This window comes from Hyperolius riggenbachi, chromosome 1 (assembly GCF_040937935.1).
Source record: "Hyperolius riggenbachi isolate aHypRig1 chromosome 1, aHypRig1.pri, whole genome shotgun sequence".
In the NCBI taxonomy this organism is placed as follows: Eukaryota; Metazoa; Chordata; class Amphibia; order Anura; family Hyperoliidae; genus Hyperolius; species Hyperolius riggenbachi.
In genome coordinates, this window is record NC_090646.1 from 581,470,365 (window position 1) to 581,490,107 (window position 19,743).

The 19,743-nt window shown below is 42.5% G+C and overlaps 1 protein-coding gene across 1 annotated transcript in view; it reads left to right on the forward strand.

The window, feature by feature from the left end:
- Nucleotides 1-19,743, forward strand: part of BDP1 (B double prime 1, subunit of RNA polymerase III transcription initiation factor IIIB) — a 181,172-nt gene that overhangs the window by 101,753 nt on the left and 59,676 nt on the right. Inside the window, exons 31-40 of the mRNA XM_068261235.1 lie at nucleotides 2,497-2,716; nucleotides 8,615-9,994; nucleotides 10,329-10,450; nucleotides 12,662-12,851; nucleotides 14,023-14,189; nucleotides 14,565-14,748; nucleotides 15,737-15,921; nucleotides 16,230-16,440; nucleotides 16,755-16,903; nucleotides 17,719-17,899. Coding sequence (XP_068117336.1) covers nucleotides 2,497-2,716; nucleotides 8,615-9,994; nucleotides 10,329-10,450; nucleotides 12,662-12,851; nucleotides 14,023-14,189; nucleotides 14,565-14,748; nucleotides 15,737-15,921; nucleotides 16,230-16,440; nucleotides 16,755-16,903; nucleotides 17,719-17,899 — 2,989 coding nt within the window. The remainder of the gene's footprint in view (nucleotides 1-2,496; nucleotides 2,717-8,614; nucleotides 9,995-10,328; nucleotides 10,451-12,661; nucleotides 12,852-14,022; nucleotides 14,190-14,564; nucleotides 14,749-15,736; nucleotides 15,922-16,229; nucleotides 16,441-16,754; nucleotides 16,904-17,718; nucleotides 17,900-19,743) is intronic.

The following is a 19,743-nucleotide window of genomic DNA, read 5'->3' on the forward strand; positions in this document are numbered from 1 at the left end:
ATACACATGGGTTATGCTATTATCACCAAGGAAGGGATCGAATTACTGTCTTTTGGTATCTTGTCTGGACAGCAGACAGGATAGTGTATTGGTTAAGGGCTCTGCCTCTGACCCAGTATACCAGGGCTTGAATCTCATCTCTTCCTGTCCAGTAAGCCAGCACCTATTCAGTAAGGAGACCGAGGGCAAGACTCCATTACACTGCTACTGTCTATAGAGTGCACCCTAGTGGATATCAAAACAATTTGTCATGCAAGCCAGTAGACAGAAATATGGGTGCCTCCAGTCATGCATTTACTTCTGGGCGTTGTTATTCTGCAAACAGAATATGATGTTTGTACCATGTATTATTTAAAGGGACACCATCTCGGTATACTATATTCCATTTAGATTGAGACAATTGCATTTACTCACCCGCTCGGCCACTATATGCAATTTGAGAAGTCCCTGCCCCATTCTGAATAATCGCTTCAACGCTTTTCTGAAGGCTGGGATACTCCTTCCACAGCCCAGCCTCCAGCTCTTTAGCCAGTCTCCAGTCCTGTAGCCACAGTGCAATCGCACAAGATTTTCTCTCTCCCAAGATAGAAATCTTGCATGATTTCAGTCACTTTACAACCAATTTAAGAATGGAATCCATGTTCAAACAGATGGAGCCTAGCGTAGGACAACTGAATAGCTCATGGGGAAATATATGCCAAAGATGTTCCCTCTTCTCCTGGGAGCTTAAGTAAGGCACTTAGATGAGTAGTGAAATGCCACCTTTGGGCATTGTCACATGGTATGACTCAGAAGGCATTTTAGTAAGAAGAAACTAATATTTATCCGTGAATTATTAGAGATATATACTGTATGTAAAAATGAATAAAGCTATCGTATGTAAAAAGAAAGCGATCGCTTCAGAAGAAAATGAAGTTCTTACCAGGACTGTGGAGTCTGACTCCTCATTTTATGAAACCACCAACTCCGATTCCAGGTTCCCAAAATTGTTCCGACTCCTCGACTCTGACTCTTTAAGGGTGGCTACTAACAATCCAATTTCCAGCGAAAAATCGTTCAAGCGATCAGATAATTCTGATTGGAAGTGAAATTGTTCACTGCACCATCAATGAACCAATCTTTGCTTCCCATCTACCACAACCAACAAGAAAATTAAAATGTTGGTTTGATGAAAAATCCAATCAGGCAATTTTTATAATAGCTCGTAATTGATTGTGTCCATCAATGGAGATTTACAACCAATCCGATTAGAATTTCTGATCGGTAAATTTTGCCAGAAATTGGACAGTTAGTGGCCACCTTTAGTCTAAAGGTGGCCACTAACGGTCCAATTTCTAGCGAAAAATCATTCGAGCGATCAGAAATTCTGATCGGATGAATAATCGTTCACTACACCATCAACTAACCAATCATTGCTTCCGATCTATCACGACCAACAAGAAAATCCAAATTTTGGTTAGACGAAAATTCAATCGGACGATTGTATTTATAATCGTTCATTATCGATTGTGCCCATCAACTGAGATTATTTAGAACCAATCCAATCAGAATTTCTGATCGTTCGAACTATTTTTCGCTAGAAATTGGACAGTTAGTGGCCAGCTTTATACTTACCACGACTCTTGAGTTTGTACAAAAATCATCCGACTCCTCAATTTATGAAACCTCCGACTCCAGGTACCCAAAAATTGCTCCAACTAAGTCTAATTACCAGGGCTGTGGAGTTGGTACAAAAATCATTCGACTCCAACTCCTCAGTTTAGGAAACCACTGACCAACACCAGACCTGATTTTTAGTGATAAATATGTATTAAATCACAACATTTTATCCTAAATGAAGTTCTAAAAGAATGAAGAAATGTTCCTAAAAATATTACGGCACATATGGTCAGTGCAATTTGTGCAATAATGTGACTTCCTAAAAATCCCCAGAGGTAATGACTTTTCTGTTCAAATACATTTTCCTCATAATTTACTTGCATAGGGATGGAGTCATTACTACAGTGTGTGTGTAGTCCTCATAGAGTACTTATACGTATATATTCTACAAATAGTTAAAGACCAAAGGTAACAAAAAGTGACTGAAAGCCTAAATATATAGTCCAGGGGTTCTCAAACTGGGTGCCGCAGCACCCTAGTGCGCCTCAGGTACCTTTCAGGGGTGCCTCGGCATGCATCCCGATCCTTTATGCAAATACCATCAGGTAATGCAACCGTGTATAGATATACAATGTGGCTGCATTACCTGCTAGTTAACCTTTAGTCCCCGCAACCATGTTTGAAGTTGAACATGAGAGAAATCGCAGTGCCTAATAAGCATCATTAACTACTTGGAGTGGGGCGTCGCCTGATAAGGGTCATAACGGCATTTTGGTAGTTGTTTTTGCCGAGGGGTGCCTTGAAAAAAATTCCAAGCCATCAAGGGTACCTTCACCCAAAAAAGTTTGGTAACCACTGATCTAGTCTATAACTGAGGATGATTATCTTGTCATTTAGGTCTGAGCCATCCACTAGCTCTCAGAATGCAAGACCTGCCATAAAGCCTGCACCGCTTGTGCGCGGACGCCTCCAGAGGCCGAAACCAAACACTGTGCGGCTAACCAAGGAAGAAAAATCTCACGAGTCTTCCAAGGAAGTGAGTGGAGCTTCAGCTGGGGAGGCCACTGAAGGCCGTTTTTTGCCTGAATGTGTACGGAGTTATGCCAAGTCTGAAAATGTACGTATATAATGGGTTTAATATTTACAGGTTTTTACTTTAAACTATCAAATGACACTTGAAGAGAAAAGGTTTATGTAGGCTGACATGTATTTCCTTTTAAACTATACAGTCCTCTGCTCATCTTTCTGAGATCAGTAGTGTCTGACTCTCACACCTGAAACAAGCATGCAACAAATCTAGTCAAACTTGAAACATCTGATGTGCATGCTTGCTCAGAGTCTATGACTGAAAGTATTAGAGGCAGAGAATCAGCAGGGCTGCCAGGCAATTTGCATTGTTTAAAAGGAAATAAATATGACAGGCTCCGTATTTCTCTTGCCTCAGGTATCCTTTAAAGCAAATCCAAAGCAAAAATAAACTTGAAATAAGGACTTGCATGTGTAGCATGGATAATAAATAGAACATTAGTAGCAAAGAGACTCCTGTTGTTTTCCAGTACAGGAAGCGTGTAAATAAAAAGTTATCTATACAAAAGAACTAGAGGACATCAGTTCTGTTTTCTGAAGAGCTTAAACAGCCAAGAAACAGTGAGAGGCAACTTGAGATGAGGTTTTACTGCAGGGGAGTTCAAAGGGTCTTTACTTCTGCTTTGTTTTATGGAATGAAATGCAGAGTTTGGATTCTAAACTGTGATAGTCTGATGCAATGTTATAAATAAAGCTATATAACTGAAAATAAAATTGAGACACTTTTCTTTGCTACTAATATTATTATTTTATCATTATTAAGTATTTATGTAGCGCCAGCATCTCCCGCAGCACTGTACAGAGTATATTGTCTTGACACTTACTTCTCCCTCAGAAGGGGGCTCACAAACTGATCCCTACCATAGTCCTATGTTTATGTATGTATTGTCTAGTGTATGTATCGTAGTCGAGGGACAATTTAGGGAAGTCCATTAACTTATCTGAATGTTTTTGGGATTTGGAAGGTAACTGGAGTGCCCAGCAGAAAACCATGGAGACACGGGGAGAACATACAAACTCCATGCAGATAGTTCCCTGGCTGGGATTCAAACTGGGGGACCCAGCACTGCAGGGCCAGAGCGCTAAACATTACGCCACCGTGCTGCCCATGTACTATTTATTGTCCATACTACACTGACAATTTAATTATCTCAAGTGAAGAAAGAGGTACACCGAATAGGCAGCAACTGTTCTCCTAGCAGGTAACTTCCAGCAGTTCTACCTCCTGTCCAATCAGAGTAGCTTGCTTTTATATATGGTGGGCTTCTGTTAAAAGAGAGAGGCCCATATGCAATGCACTTTGTCTCTTAAAGAACAAATGACACCCATGCTAATCTAGAAATAAAAAACACATATATAAGTAGATAAATACTACTTCTACTTACATAACAGATGTATTGTGCTATCCACTTAATGATTCCTGTGAATTTTACAAAGGAAAATCAGAAAATCCTATTCTAGGCAGTGGCCATTTTGCCAAGCTAATGCTGACATCATATCCTCCCTGACTCTTGTTTCCCCCCCTCCTTTCTCTTGCTCATTGTGTATTTATTAGCTGCCCTCCTCCCAGAGTCCTTTTTTTTTTTTTTATTTACACATCCAATCACTGAGTCACCTCAGCCTTGCTTGTAAACAGAAGTGATCGGCTAGGCATGGAAATAAATGGAAGAGGAGGAATATATTATAGATAAAAAGAACTCCCAGCATTCAACTTTTTGGCACTGTTTGGCACTAGGGCCAGTGCTCCTAAAGTATGTGATAACTCCAAACCATAACAGTAGAAAAAAGTTTTGAATGCAGGATTAGCATCTTTATCACTTAATACACTCAGGTGACAATACCGCTTTAAAGAACAAGTGGGTCCCATGCTAACCTAAAAATAAAAAACACATATATAAGTAGATAAATACCAGTTCTACTTACAGTGGCTTGCAAAAGTTTTCGACACACATTTTGTCACATTACTGCTACAAACACGAATCAATTTTATTGGAATTCCACGTGAAAGACCAATACAAAGTGGTGTACACGTGAGCAGTGGAACGAAAATCATACATGATTCCAAACATTTTTTACAAATCAATAGCTGCAAAGTGGGGTGTGCGTAATTATTCAGCCCCCTGGGTCAATACTTTGTAGAACCACCTTTTGCTGCAATTACAGCTGCCAGTCTTTTAGGGTATGTCTCTACCAGCTTTGCACATCTAGAGACTGAAATCCTTGCCCATTCTTCTTTGCAAAACAGCTCCAGCTCAGTCAGATTGGATGGACAGCGTTTGTGAACAGCAGTTTTCAGATCTTGCCACAGATTCTCGATTGGATTTAGATCTGGACTTTGACTGGGCCATTCTAACACATGGATATGTTTTGTTTTAAACCATTTCATTGTTGCCCTGGCTTTATGATTAGGGTCATTGTCCTGCTGGAAGGTGAACCTCCGTCCCAGTCTCAAGTCTTTTGCAGACTCCAAGAGGTTTTCTTCCAAGATTGCCCTGTATTTGGCTCCATACATCTTCCCATCAAATCTGACCAGCTTCCCTGTCACTGCTGAAGAGAAGCACCCCCAGAGCATGATGCTGCCACCCCCATATTTGACAGTGGGGATGGTGTGTTCAGAGTGATGTGCAGTGTTAGTTTACCGCCACACATAGCGTTTTGGCCAAAAAGTTCCATTTTGGTCTCATCTGACCAGAGCACCTTCTTCCACATGTTTGCTGTGTCCCCCACATGGCTTGTGGCAAACTGCAAACAGGATTTCCTATGCTTTTCTGTTAACAATGGCTTTCTTCTTGCCACTCTTCCATAAAGGCCAACTTTGTGCAGTGCACGACTAATAGTTGTCCTATGGACAGATTCCCCCACGTGAGCTGCAGATCTCTGCAGCTCGTCCAGTCACCATGGGCCTCTTGACTGCATTTCTGATCAGCACTCTCCTTGTTCGGCCTGTGAGTTTAGGTGGACGGCCTTGTCTTGGTAGGTTTACAGTTGTGCCATACTCCTTCCATTTCTGAATGATTGCTTGAACAGTGCTCTGTGGGATGTTCAAGGCTTTGGAAATCTTGTTGTAGCCTAAGCCTGCTTTAAATTTCTCAATAACTTTATCCCTGACCTGTCTGGTGTGTTCTTTGGACTTCATGGTGTTGTTGCTCCCAAGATTCTCTTAGACAACCTCTGAGGCCGTCACAGTGCAGCTGTATTTGTACTGACATTAGATTACACACAGGTGCACTCTATTTAGTCATTAGCACTCATCAGGCAATGTCTAAGTAGAACTGACTGCACTCAGACCAAAGGGGGCTGAATAATTACGCACACCCCACTTTGCATTTATTGATTTGTAAAAAATGTTTGGAGTCCTGTATGATTTTCGTTCCACTTCTCATGTGTTCACCACTTTGTATTGGTCTTTCACGTGGAATTCCAATAAAATTGATTCATGTTTGTGGCAGTACTGTGACAAAATGTGGAAAACTTTAAGGGGGCTGAATACTTTTGCAAGACACTGTACATAACAGATGTATTGCACTGTCCACGATTCCTGATTCCTGATTCCTGTGAATATTATAAAGGATAAGTAGAGAAATCCTATTCTAGACAGTTTCCATATTGGTTACCTTTTGAATGAAGCCAATACTGACATTTCCTCCCTCACTTTTTTTTCTCCTCTTGGTAATTGTGTATTCATTACCCGCCCTCCTCCCAGAGTCTTCTGATACTCCCACTGAGGTCTATACTAGGAAGTGCACAGTCTTATGTTATTAGAAGGAGGGGGAAATAAAGGGAAGAGGAGGAATGTATTATAGATAAAAAGACCCCCAGCATGCAACTGTTTTGCCAGCTGATGGCAATTAAAGGGCCAGTGCTCCTAAGGTATGTGATAGCTCCAAACCATAACAGCAGAAAAGGTTTTGAAAGTTTTTAATGCAGGATTAGCATCCTCATAACTTAATACACTCAGACCAGTTGCTGTTGAAATTTGATTTTTATGGCGACAGTCCCGCTTTATCTCCTAGGTGATATTTTCACACCTTGTAAAAAATGCCTTTTAAACCACCAGCAAGCAAGAACATACTTTAAATATGTTTTGTAGTACTTTTCCCCCATTTTGGGGGTACTTTTTAATCTGTAAAATGCTGAAAAGTAATTTTAAAGAAAATACAGCAGAGTCACAGTTATCCAGAACTCCACTAACCAGCAGTCTCAACCAACCAGAACTAATCTTCGGCAGTACTCACAGGGGTCAAGGCCAACTTTTCAGGCTTTTAGTGGGCTCTGCTGCACTGAAGGACTGCATTCCATGGCCCTCACAAGGTTAACATACTTTCAATTACTGTATTTTAACATGTAATACAGTGTGCAAGGTATATATACAGAGTCGGGGGTTGTACTGTATTAACTAGGCCAATTTTTAACCTTTAGTCTCCAGCAACCAGAAAGCACACTAAGGCCCCGTTCACACTTGCGGTTGTCTGCCAAACGGACCGGATGACCTGACCGGATCCGGAACGGAACCGTACGGTTCTGATCCGGATCCGATCCGGATCCGGTCAGGTTGCATCAGGTGTTCATCAGGATGCGATCCGGATCCGTTTGGCAAAAGTTACGTAAAAAACAAAAAAAAATGTTGGGGTCTGGGAGGTCAGCAGAAGGGGGACCTGTGGAATCAGGCCCTCCGCTGTTTAGCACTCACCTCCACCTCCAACATGCTGCCAACATCTCCAGCTCGTGCTGCTCCACTCCAAAATGCTTGCCCATGTGTCCCCGATCCAATATCGCCGCAACAATCCTCATAGGAAGTGGGGTAGAACATCCGGATTTTTAGCCAGTGTGTTGTGCGCTATCCGGTTCTCATTGATTTGTATTGGCCGGATGGTGCAGTCCGGCTCCGCCCCGGATACGGCTGCCGGAGGAGCCGGACCAAAAAATAGCGCATGTTGGAACGGACGTCGGAGTCCGGATCCGGTCCGGCTCCGGTCCGGACGAAACGGACGCATGTGAACGGTGGCATAGACTTACATTGCTATGCCGTGCGTCCGTTTCGTCTGTTCCGCATGCGGTGCGGCTCCGGCACGGCGATTCCGGATAGCCACCGCTAATGTGAACCGGGCCTTATCCCACATCAGCCAATCCCCGTGGGTGCCGGATAATGGGGACTTTGCTGTATGAAAATGATTTTCTAGGAGATAATTCAGGAGAAAAAGTTAATTGCATATGTTACTGTGTTGTATATCATCTTAGGTGATATTCAGCCATCTTGAATGTCAAATAACAGACTTTTGTAATAAGTGAGCATACATATTATTACAAGATACAAGATGGATTTATTCGCCAAGTACGGTTGTTGCCGTACTCGGAATTGCTTGTGGTACACATGGCTTGGGCAAGTAGATAATGACAGTTGTACATTTTACATATACGGTGACAGATTAATAATTATAACTTTAAATGTAATTTAAGGTTCAAGTCCTATCTGCATAGGGTTTGTATGCTCTCCCTGTGTCTGCGTGGGTTTCCTTTGGGCACTCTGGGTTCCTCATATATCCCAAAAACATACAGATAAATTAATTGGCTTCCCTATATTGTCCCTAGACTACAATACATGCACTACACAATACGGTACATACAGAGACATATGACTATGGTAGGGATTAGATTGTGAGCCCCTCTGAGGGACGGTTAAGTGACAAGACGATATGCTTTGTACAGTGCTATATAAATACTAAATAATAATAATAGAAGGAAACCGCATTGTTAAATTTTTAAGTCACTTTTTTTAAGTAAATGATACTAGTAAATTGCTCATGTTGTTTTATTTTACACACCTCTTTTAATGATGATTGTCATATACCCAAACTATGGACTTTTGGTCTAGGACTATTTTCAGATGCTCTAATTTATTTTTACTATTTTTTATTCATTTGTCTTGTAGCATGAGAAACTTACTGAACGTGAGAAGTCATGTTTGGATTCTTCCACTGTCCCTCCTGAGAAGGAATCTCTTTATGAGCCTGTGGCTGGCACACCGGACTTGTCACACACTGATCCTGTTCCTGCAGTCACCGCATTGGCTGAATCACAAGCAGCGTCTCATGCTGCAACTTCCGAAAGTGCTGGATTGGAGGCAGCACTCTCTTCAGATGCCACAGTGGAGGCAGCACTCTCTTCAGATGCCACAGTGGAGGCAGCACTCTCTTCAGATGCCACAGTGGAGGCAGCACTCTCTTCAGATGCCACAGTGGAGGCAGCACTCTCTTCAGATGCCACAGTGGAGGCAGCACTCTCTTCAGATGCCACAGTGGAGGCAGCACTCTCTTCAGATGCCACAGTGGAGGCAGCACTCTCTTCAGATGCCACAGTGGAGGCAGCACTCTCTTCAGATGCCACAGTGGAGGCAGCACTCTCTTCAGATGCCACAGTGGAGGCAGCACTCTCTTCAGATGCCACAGTGGAGGCAGCACTCTCTTCAGATGCCACAGTGGAGGCAGCACTCTCTTCAGATGCCACAGTGGAGGCAGCACTCTCTTCAGATGCCACAGTGGAGGCAGCACTCTCTTCAGATGCCACAGTGGAGGCAGCACTCTCTTCAGATGCCACAGTGGAGGCAGCACTCTCTTCAGATGCCACAGTGGAGGCACCACTCTCTTCAGATGCCACAGTGGAGGCGGCACTCTCTTCAGATGCCAGAGTGGAGGCGGCACTCTCTTCAGATGCCGCAGTGGAGGCGGCACACTCTTCAGATGCCGCAGTGGAGGCGGCACTCTCTTCAGATGCCACAGTGGAGGCGGCACTCTCTTCAGATGCCACAGTGGAGGCGGCACTCTCTTCAGATGCCACAGTGGAGGCGGCACTCTCTTCAGATGCCACAGTGGAGGCGGCACTCTCTTCAGATGCCACAGTGGCGGCGGCACTCTCTTCAGATGCCACAGTGGAGGCGGCACTCTCTTCAGATGCCACAGTGGAGGCTGCACTCTCTTCAGATGCCACAGTGGAGGCGGCACTCTCTTCAGATGCCACAGTGGAGGCGGCACTCTCTTCAGATGCCACAGTGGAGGCGGCACTCTCTTCAGATGCCACAGTGGAGGCGGCACTCTCTTCAGATGCCACAGTGGAGGCGGCACTCTCTTCAGATGCCACAGTGGAGGCGGCACTCTCTTCAGATGCCACAGTGGAGGCGGCACTCTCTTCAGATGCCACAGTGGAGGCGGCACTCTCTTCAGATGCCACAATGGAGGCAGCACTCTCTTCAGATGCCGGAGTGGAGGCGGCACTCTCTTCAGAGAGCAAGGATGACTCGCATATTTTGGGAAAAGTGAGTAGAAAGCGTAAGAAAAAGGCAGTAAAGTAGTTTTCACTTTGTAGTGATCTTTACACACAGTATAAATGTGATGAAATTCACTTACAAAATGCAGAATATTTGCATCAGCTAGGAATCAACAGACTCTCATTCACCATCTTTATAGAAGAGGTTATTTTTCTTTCTTTTGACAGTCTGTGTATTTGTGGCTTAATATTATGCCCCCCAAGGACTCTGCCCCTTTCATGTCCCCATTTGTCCTTGCATTGACAATGCCTGTATGTATCTTGCCAATAAAGCTATATTTGATTTTAAAAATAGTCACTGACAAATGTAATTGTGTATCTAGCCAGCAAATCTTACAAAGGAAGGAAAAGAAGTCCCCTCTGCTGACCAGCAGGAGGCTTGCGCTAAGCCAGCGCAAGCAGATCCATCTCCGCCTGGAGGTCTGGAACCCAAACCTTGTGAAAGGTAAATGGCTGCAGATTGTTAAACTGACATCTTTCACTAGCTTCAATTACACCTGAAATTAGGAAATGCAAACTAAGCTATGGCTTTATTGCCTAGACAAAAAAGATTCTACTTATACCTTTGTTTACACTAGAAAAATATATTTTTTAAAATGAATTACTTTCTTTTACTGCTGACTAGAAGCTAGTGTGATATGGATAGTACTGCCTTCCTCCATGATTCAGTTCTGACCTTTACCATAGCGCTGCAGAGGTAAAGATCTACTTTTTAGCGTTTGTAGCTGTCATTTTTCTCTCAGAAATTCCTTTCTGCATTGAGAAGAACAAGATGGCAGCCTAGTGACACAGAGCAGATCTCTAGTTCTAGCCAGTTAGGTGAGGTAACATGTATGCTAGAAAAACAATGTTATTTAGCTACATTTAGTTATGTAGAACATGACAGAGAAGGTATCAGCTGGAGAAGTGTTTTGTTTTATTTTCTCATTGTAATGGCTAATACAAGAGGAGATATGCATAGCCCCCAACTGTCCCTCTTTTGGAGGTACAGTCCAGTCCCTCTTTGGGAACCCAATCCCTCTGTCCCTCTTTCCTCCTCATGTGTTCCTCTTTCAGGATTGATGTACAGATCTATGTAAATATATGTATTTTTCTACTGAAAACTCTAATTGACTCTAAACTTCATTCCCATCCTTTAACCTCCTTGCCGTTCTAAAAAATCCGGCAAGGAGGCAGCGCCGCACTTTTTTTTTAATTTTTTTTTTTTTTTAAATCATGTAGCGAGCCCAGGGCTCGGCGCGGCGAATCGGCGGCGAGCGGCGGCGATCGTGTACTACACGCAGCTAGCAAAGTGCTAGCTGCGTGTAGGAAAAAAAATTATGCAAATCGGCCCAGCGGGGCCTGAGAAATCCTCCTGCGCAGGTTACCCCGAACTGTGTTCGGGATAACCGGCAAGGAGGTTAAATTGACATATTTCTTATTTTCAGATGTTAATATGACAGAAAATTAACCAGGATAAAAAGAACCAGTGTTGTTTGAATTTTTTTTAATGAAAGCTTTATGGTATCCATGACATAACTATGTTTCGGGGGCGTTGTTAGAGGTGTGGCTTAAGGGTCTCTCTTTCTTATCTCAAATAGTTATGGATATGCATGCACTGTTCATTGGATGACAGAGCAATTCCTGCCTATAGGAGGGAGAATACTAAGAAACTATTGCTAATGTAGGTGTTCTAACACCTTTGCTATTCCGTCTAAGCTCCATTTCTGAAAAAAGCCAGCAACTTTATTAAAAAAAATAAAATATATATATATATATATATATATATATATACGCAAATGGACAGGATATAAACAGTTACATACTATCTTAGTGCATGAAAGGCATCAGTATTACTATCAAGGTACATGGCAGCAGTGTCTAACTCCTGTTTAGGTAATTTTTTTTTATATTCTTATTCTTTCTTTTTTACTTCCTTTTCTTTCTGAGCCCAAAACAAGTTTAAGGCTGAACCAGTTTAGCTGTTTGTGTTTCTGCATACTTTTCTGAACCTCCAGAGTACATAGGGCCTCTAAAGCAGACTCTCCTCGAAGGGGTCATCCTTGTGTGCTCACTGTGTAATGGGCTGTATGTGTGTGTGTGTGTGTGTGTGTGTGTGTGTATATATATATATATATATATATATATATATATATATATATATATATATATATATATATATATATATATATATATATATATATATATATATATATATATATATATATATAGCTTTTCACTCTCTGAGTCAAATAAAACAGTACAAACCTCTTGTGTTGCTGCAAGAATTATACACTTTTTTGTGTAAAAGGTGCCAAAAATAGCGACTATCAGCCATTTTTCATGTCTTTTGGGGCATTTGGAAGGCAGAAACTCATCAATACAGCAACATCACTCAATGTCACAGGAAAATATGATCTGTTGGGTTACACAGGAACCCATCTTTAAAGCAAAGGTCCTGCATGACCACGAAGTGCTACTTTTTGATTGGGACTTTATATTCTTATAAATGTATAGACTTCTTGCATCAAAAAGGGTGGCAAAGCGGTTACTACTTCTAGTTGGAATGTGGACTTTGCCACACTGACCTTACATTGACTCATTTACATTGCTGCTATTGGTACTAGAGCAAGATTGTTGGGGAGCATATATTTACATGTGTACTTCTTCTGTTCAGGCTGACAGAGCATTCGAAAAAACCTGTGAAACCTGCAGTTCTTCCAAGAGGAAGATTCCAGAGACCAAAACCAAACCTGGGCCGGGCGCTGGCTAAGAGAGGACTGCGGCCTTCATCTGATGAATCCAAGAGTGAGTCTGAAGGAGAATTCCGTGACACACCGACAGAATCCAACCAGGTTACCTCAAATGTAAGACTCCTTAAAGCGGAATTATAGTGTGGCTTAAAGAGAAACTCCAACCAAGAATTGAACTTTATCCCAATCAGTAGCTGATACACCCTTTTACATGAGAAATAGAATGATTTTCACAAACAGACCATCAGGGGGCGCTGTGTGACTAATTTTGTGCTGAAACCCCTCCCACAAGAGGCTCTGAATACAGCGGTACTCTGGGCAAACTGCCACAATGTAACAATGTTCACAGACAGGAAATGGCTGTTTAAAGCTGTCTGTAACAGCCAGAGCAGCTAGAAACAGCTACATAACTTGTCCACAGTAACAATGTCACCATGTAATACATGTCAGAATGTGAATCTGGGAGAGGAAAGATTTTACAATGAGCAAACACTGACTAAATCATTTATATATAATTATGGTAAAAAATGAAGCACTTTTTTTACTACATTATTTTCACTGGAGTTCCTCTTTAACCTACATTAAAACATTATAGACATGCTATGTGCCATTGTCCAAAAGTAATGCTATTTCGGTAGAAACACTGTTCTTTCACATGTTACAGTACAGTTAGTGCTGGTAGTAGCCGTTGTGCATGTTTCTGTTCTGTTCTTCTTAGAGGTAGCTACAGTGTATGCATGAGGGGAAAAAGCATTGTCTCTTGTGATCAGTGCAGCTGTGATCCATAAGGTTCCGCCTTTGTTTTTTTTGCTAATACAAGCTTATCTTCTCCTCTTCATACACTGAAAAACCTCCTACTAGCAGAGAGAGTTGAGTGTGTGAATGGGTAGTAGTTTGTGTTGGTCAGGACATAAGGCTCCCAGAGAAAATTAAAGTAATTATATTAATCATTTCAGGAAGTTTTAAACTGTACTCTATTTTTGGAACTCAAAAACGGGGAGATTATACAAAATCCACAGATAATGTCTTGAAAGGGTTCGGACATGGGATGCTAGCACTGCAAGGTGAGAGTACTTGCCACTGTGCCATTGTACCACTCGTATGGGCTTGGTGGGTACTCTAGTGTTGACTTAAGAACATAGACACGGAATAAAAAATAGAACCGTTCAAATCCAAGATCCTTATCCACAGGTAATATCTGTACTAGAAAGTCGAATCAAAGGCATAATGAAAATAATTGCTGTGTATAGCTTATATAAATCATCACTTTTTATTTTGTTTTCAGCTATTACAACCTGATGCAGATAAAATGTGTTTAATTGCAAAGACTGATGAAGAAGTCACTTCAGCTCCAGTTACCAAGTCACAAGTTCCTCCTCTTGAGACTTCCGCCATGCCTTGTGCAGATCTGGTTGTCAAGGAGGGGTCTTTGGATGGTTCCTCTCATGCCATGTAAGTTTTTGTGTAAAGATTACTTTTTCACTGTATTACTTGTTGTTTACCAAGACAATCTTGTGTGGAAGTACCAATTCTTGCCATACTGTCTTTAACCCCAGAGAACCTGCTCACAACAGACCTTTGAAGGACCAGACTACTCTTTCTAGTGCCTTTACAGTGCTCTCCTGTTTCTTCTAAGTGGTGCTGTAGTGAAGGTTCCTAAGGAATCTGTCCTATAATTATACTGTATACTGTACATGTAGGACATGTGTACAAACTACTTTCCCTACCAGGAAAAGGAACAAATGCCAGTTAATGAAAATGTTGTTTTGTTGCCCATTGACCCATACCTGTTGACCTTTGTGTCAATTTGCTTAATTGTTTTTCCAGAAGAAACAAAGAAGAGGAGAAAATGTTGGAACCACCAAAACCAGCTGCAACAAGGAGTAGATTGCAGAGGCCAAAGCCGAATCTGAGCAAATCAGTTACTCCTTCCCCGGTATCTGCTCCACGGAAATGTGATGAACATAATGAAAGCAGAACCAGCGAAGGCCAATCTGATGCTTTTGAAATGGTAACTAAATGCAGATATTTTAGTCAGTTTTCTGTGGTCAGATAGTGGGGAGCAGAGAGGCAGATAGTGTGACTGATTCTAAGATAATAGAAGGGTCAATTTGAGGAATGATGGGGCTCTGCCTGGGAGAACTTGCTTATGCATGTTAGTGCAGAAAGACCTCCAGAAATACCTTCTAGTACCACATTTAAACTCAAGCTATGGGATGCCAAGAGGAAAAGCCTATTGTAAGAAATCTTTTGAAACAGATTATAACAAAAGGAAAAGAGCTGCTTAAAGAGAATTGGGAAAACATATACCACTTGAAGGATACATTACTAACAATTTCAAAATCCATGAAAGTAAACTTTTAATTTTTTTAAAGTAGGAACATTCACATACCTCAGTTGAGGAAAGCCTCTGCGCTCCCGTATGTGGACAATCATGGCTGTGCTGCCCAGGTGCAGGATGACTCGCACCTGCACAGTAGCACAGAGCCGCTTGGGCTTGGCGTAAAAAGCTGAGCCCAATTCTCTGTAGTGTTGTGCAAGCACAGGCCAATTGCGCAGTGTACCCTTGCTCCATTAAGGAGCCCTTGTCAAGGACCTTCAGGGGGGTCCCAGTGCTGGAACAATGAAGTGGATGGGGACTGGGGATTATTCAGAGGCTTCCCACTACTGAGGCAAGTATTCAAATGGGGCACTTTTCCCCCTACAGGTACGCTTTAAATAGATGTCAACCATTATTCAGTATTTTTTTTTTCTTGTATCCACTGGGCTTATAGCCTCTTACACTGCTGCTGAGATTATAAAAGAAAATCTTTAGGCAGAGTTTTTCCATTTCAGTCTTCAATTTCAGAGACTTGGTCACAGAAATAAAAATATTATAAGATGGGTAATGTTTTTTTTTTTTGAAAGTTAGGAGCAAGGTGCACTTTTTGAGTCAGTTTGCGCTCATGGACAGATTTCCCCTCATCAAACTAATTCCTTTTTTTGTTCCTGTTATACAGGTTTCACAATATGATGCAGAGAAGGATAAATCGATAGTAAACTCTGATGGTGAAGACACCGCCTCTCTGATAGAAGTCACTCAGTCCTATGTACTTCCATTGGACACATTTGGATCGCCTGACTTGGACCAGACTGACAGTGAGAAGTCTGACTCCGTGTCTATGGATAATACATCTATTGTCATGTAAGTTCTTGTTGGTAAAGCTTGTTTTTTTTTAATCTGTACTTGGAAGACTGGAAGCAAGTGCATGAACATAGACGGGCGGCTGACTAGCTCTGCCTTTGTTTTAGTGCAAATACCGTCATACAGAACACAGCCACAACTTCTTCACCAGGGACATTCATGGATTTGCCACTGTCACAAATAGTATTTTTTTTCCCTCTTGACTTGTTCGAAGGGTGACATTTGTTGATGTGATCAAGCTGCCCAGCCCCTGACAGCTATGTTCTCAGAATGATGTGGTTCTTGATGGCATGTTACATTTTTTCCAGGATTAACAAACAATTAAGTGGCTCAGAAGAAGATGAGAAGAAGAAGAGTCCACCAAAACCAGCAGTTACAAAGAGTAGATTGCAGAGACCAAAGCCAAATTTGGGCAGATCAGCTGCTCGTCGTTCTGTATCTGCTCCACAACAGTGTGATGAGGGTGCTGAAGGCAGAATTGGAACAGGCAGTACTGAACCTTTGGAAAATGTAAGGACGGTAATGCAGAATACTTTTCTTAAAAACGTTTACTTTTTGTTTTCTGTAAAGAATTAGGAATTGATTAGTTCAGTGACCATTTTCCCATCCCAAATGTCGTCCGATGTTGAAATTAATTCAAAACACCTGTATTTCAAAATGAGTACAGTATGCTTTTAATAGATAACAACGACAAAGGAAACTGAATTTTAGAGAAAAAAAAGCAAATTGGAGCTATGGGCCCAATAAATACTACAAGGAATTTGATCAGCATTGAATTTTGAAGTGGTTGCCCTGAACAGCTCTCATAAATCAACATTTTAATTTTGTTCCAGCTTTCACAATCTGATGCTGATAAAGAAGATAAATCCTCTCCAAAAGAGATCACTGTGTCACCTGTCCCTCTTCTTAAAACTGCTGCCGCACCTTGTGTGGATAAGACCGATACTGTCTCGGACTCTGTGGCTGGTTCCTCTCATGTCATGTAAGTACTTTGTTCTGTACAGCTTACTTTTTTTGTATTAGGGCTGGTTCAGACGGACGCTTGCGGTAAACGCTCCCATTCAAGTGAATGGGAGCGTTTACACCGAGCTTTTGCGCGCTTTTACCCGAACGCGGCGTTCGGGTCCCGATTTTCGCGAGCGTTCGGGCTGCCCCTTTAAGCGACATGTTGCTTCCAGGGAGCGGCCAACCGCGACGGCTAATGTTCCCCTAGGGGAAGAAAAAAACGCTACCGCATCACGACGCGACCGAAGGCTACTGAAAGCCTGACCGCGCAGCCGCCGCAACGCCCCCAGACGCGACGCCACGCAGACGTCCGTCTGAACCAGCCCTAACTTGAGTAGTTGTTCACCAAGGCCACAACGCCATCTTGTGTGGAAATACCAGTTGATGCCATACCAGCTTTCACCTCAGAGAGCACCGACTGACAAGTCCTGAGAAGGACCAGACTACTCTTCCTGGTCCTCCACACTGCTCTGAAGTTTTGCTGCCATGAAAATGTATTATTCTGAAATGTCTCCTTACTGTTCTGTATTGATTGACATAGTGTCACAAAGCTCCACCCCCCTTTTACTATTTATTTTATTGCAGTATGGCTGTTTTGCCATAGAGACATTCTGTACATTAAGGGCAAGCATAGGAATAACTCACCCAGCAAAAGCTATTGATGCCAGATCAGGCAAACATTGCTGTGTTGCTGGATGACCTGCATTTTTCAGCCCTTGTTCCAATTTACTTACATTTCTAGCAAGTCAAAATTTTTACTGCCTCATTTTATGGTTTGTTTTGATTTTCCAGAAGCAAAAAAGATGAGGGAAAGGTGGAACCATCAAAACCTTCTTTATCGAGGAATCGATTTCAGAGACCGAAGCCAAATCTGGACAGATCAGTTACTCGTCCCACTCTATCTGCTCCACAGAACGTTGATGATCATGGCAAAAACAAAACCAGAGAAAGTAGTACCGATTCACTGGAAAATGTAAGGAAGCCAATACAGAATTCTGCTTTAGATTGGTTTGAACTGTTTACAGAAGAACTCATTGATTTATTAAATTTGAACTCCAGGCAAAAACGTAAATGCTTCAGCAAACAGTACTCTTGGGTGTAGTAAAGTTTGTATGTTAAGAGTTCGTAATTCAGTTGAAGTGTTAGATACCCTTTACCTGTGTTTCATGCTTATCCCGTCTGAAAATCTTTTGGCCCAATACTACATGGAGGTGGAAGAGTTGGCCAGTAATTGGCCAAACACTGTATATGTGTACCAGGTGTTGGAGAAGTCATTCTTGCTGCTAGACAAGAACATGTAGGGGGCTCTTCAATGCTCTATCGTACATTTGGGTTGTGTTTCCACTATGCATATTTTCTTTAATCTGCAAGATTTTCCTCAGCCCTGTACTAGTATTTCATTTATCATCCCATTTACACAGGCTGGGCTTAGATCACACATCCTGGCCTTATGCAGACACGGCACAACCACAACACTAAGGCCCGGTTCACATTAGCGTTCGCTATCAGGATTTTCCGGATCGGATCCGGAACGCATACTGTACAAACGGAACGTACGTTCCGCATAGCAATGTAATGTCTATACGGACGTTCACACGCGTCCGTTCCGTACGTACCGGAGCCGGATCGGATCCGGACTCCGGACTCTTTTCCAACATGCGCTATTTTCTGGGTCCGGATCTCCGGCCCACGCATCCTGACCGGAGCCTGACAGCACCATCAGGCACACAGAAACCAATGGGGAACGGAAGGCACAGAACACACTGCCTACAAAAACCTGACATTCTACCCCACTTCCTATGCGTATTCAAGCGGCCATTTCGGATGGGGACACATGGGCCAAACATGTCTGGAGTGGAGCAGCAGTGACAGACGTGCTGGAGCTGTTTTGGCAGAATGTCAGAGGTGAGGCCTACAGCGGAGGAACCTGATTCTACAGGTGCACCTTCTGCTGACCCCAACATTTTTTAATTTAATTTCGCTATTTTTTGCCCACGGATCCTGATGGCAGCCTGATGCATACCTGATGCAAACGGACCGGATCCTGATCGGATCCTGATCGGAACCGTACGGTTCCAATCAGGATCAGGTCCTGATCCGATCAGGATCCGATCAGGATCCGGTCCGTTTGCAAGGTAAAACGCAAGTGGGAATGGGGCCTTAGTGTATAATGGTATGGGGTTTTAAGAGGAAAAAAGAAAATTCTACTGAAGTTTCCACTTTTTATTCCTCTTCATAAAGGAATATTACTTTATTTTTGAAGTTGTTTTATAAAGAATCAAATAAGTTGGTACTAAATTCCTTTGGTGCAACCTTCATTTTGGACTCCCTATTCACTTTTTTTTTTATAGGCCCTCAAAATGACTCGCACTCATTTTTCCTACCACAACATATGGTCAGCTAGGGTAAATGCCAGTTAATCTTCCAGTATGTATTTGGACAGTGGGAGGAAACCAGAGCCCTAGGAGAAAACCCAAACTGATGTAGGAAGAGCACCCAAACCCTATGCTAATGGTGTTCTTGAGTATAAATCTCAGGACCACATGCTTTCTTTAGGCTGCTTACACACTAAAACGTTACAGGCGCACGTTAGTGCAGCCTGTAACGCTCCCCCAACGCACAGCAATGTAACACAAGTGGGCTGTTCACACAGCCCACGTTGCGTTACATGTAACGCTGCACGTTCTGCCGAAAGTGCAGCATGCTACAGCGTTACAGCAGCTTAAGGCGCGTTAGACTGTTTGCACATGCGCAGTCATGTTGGGGAGGAGCGGAGAGCGGCCAGGCACATGGCTAATTAATATTCACTGCACGTTG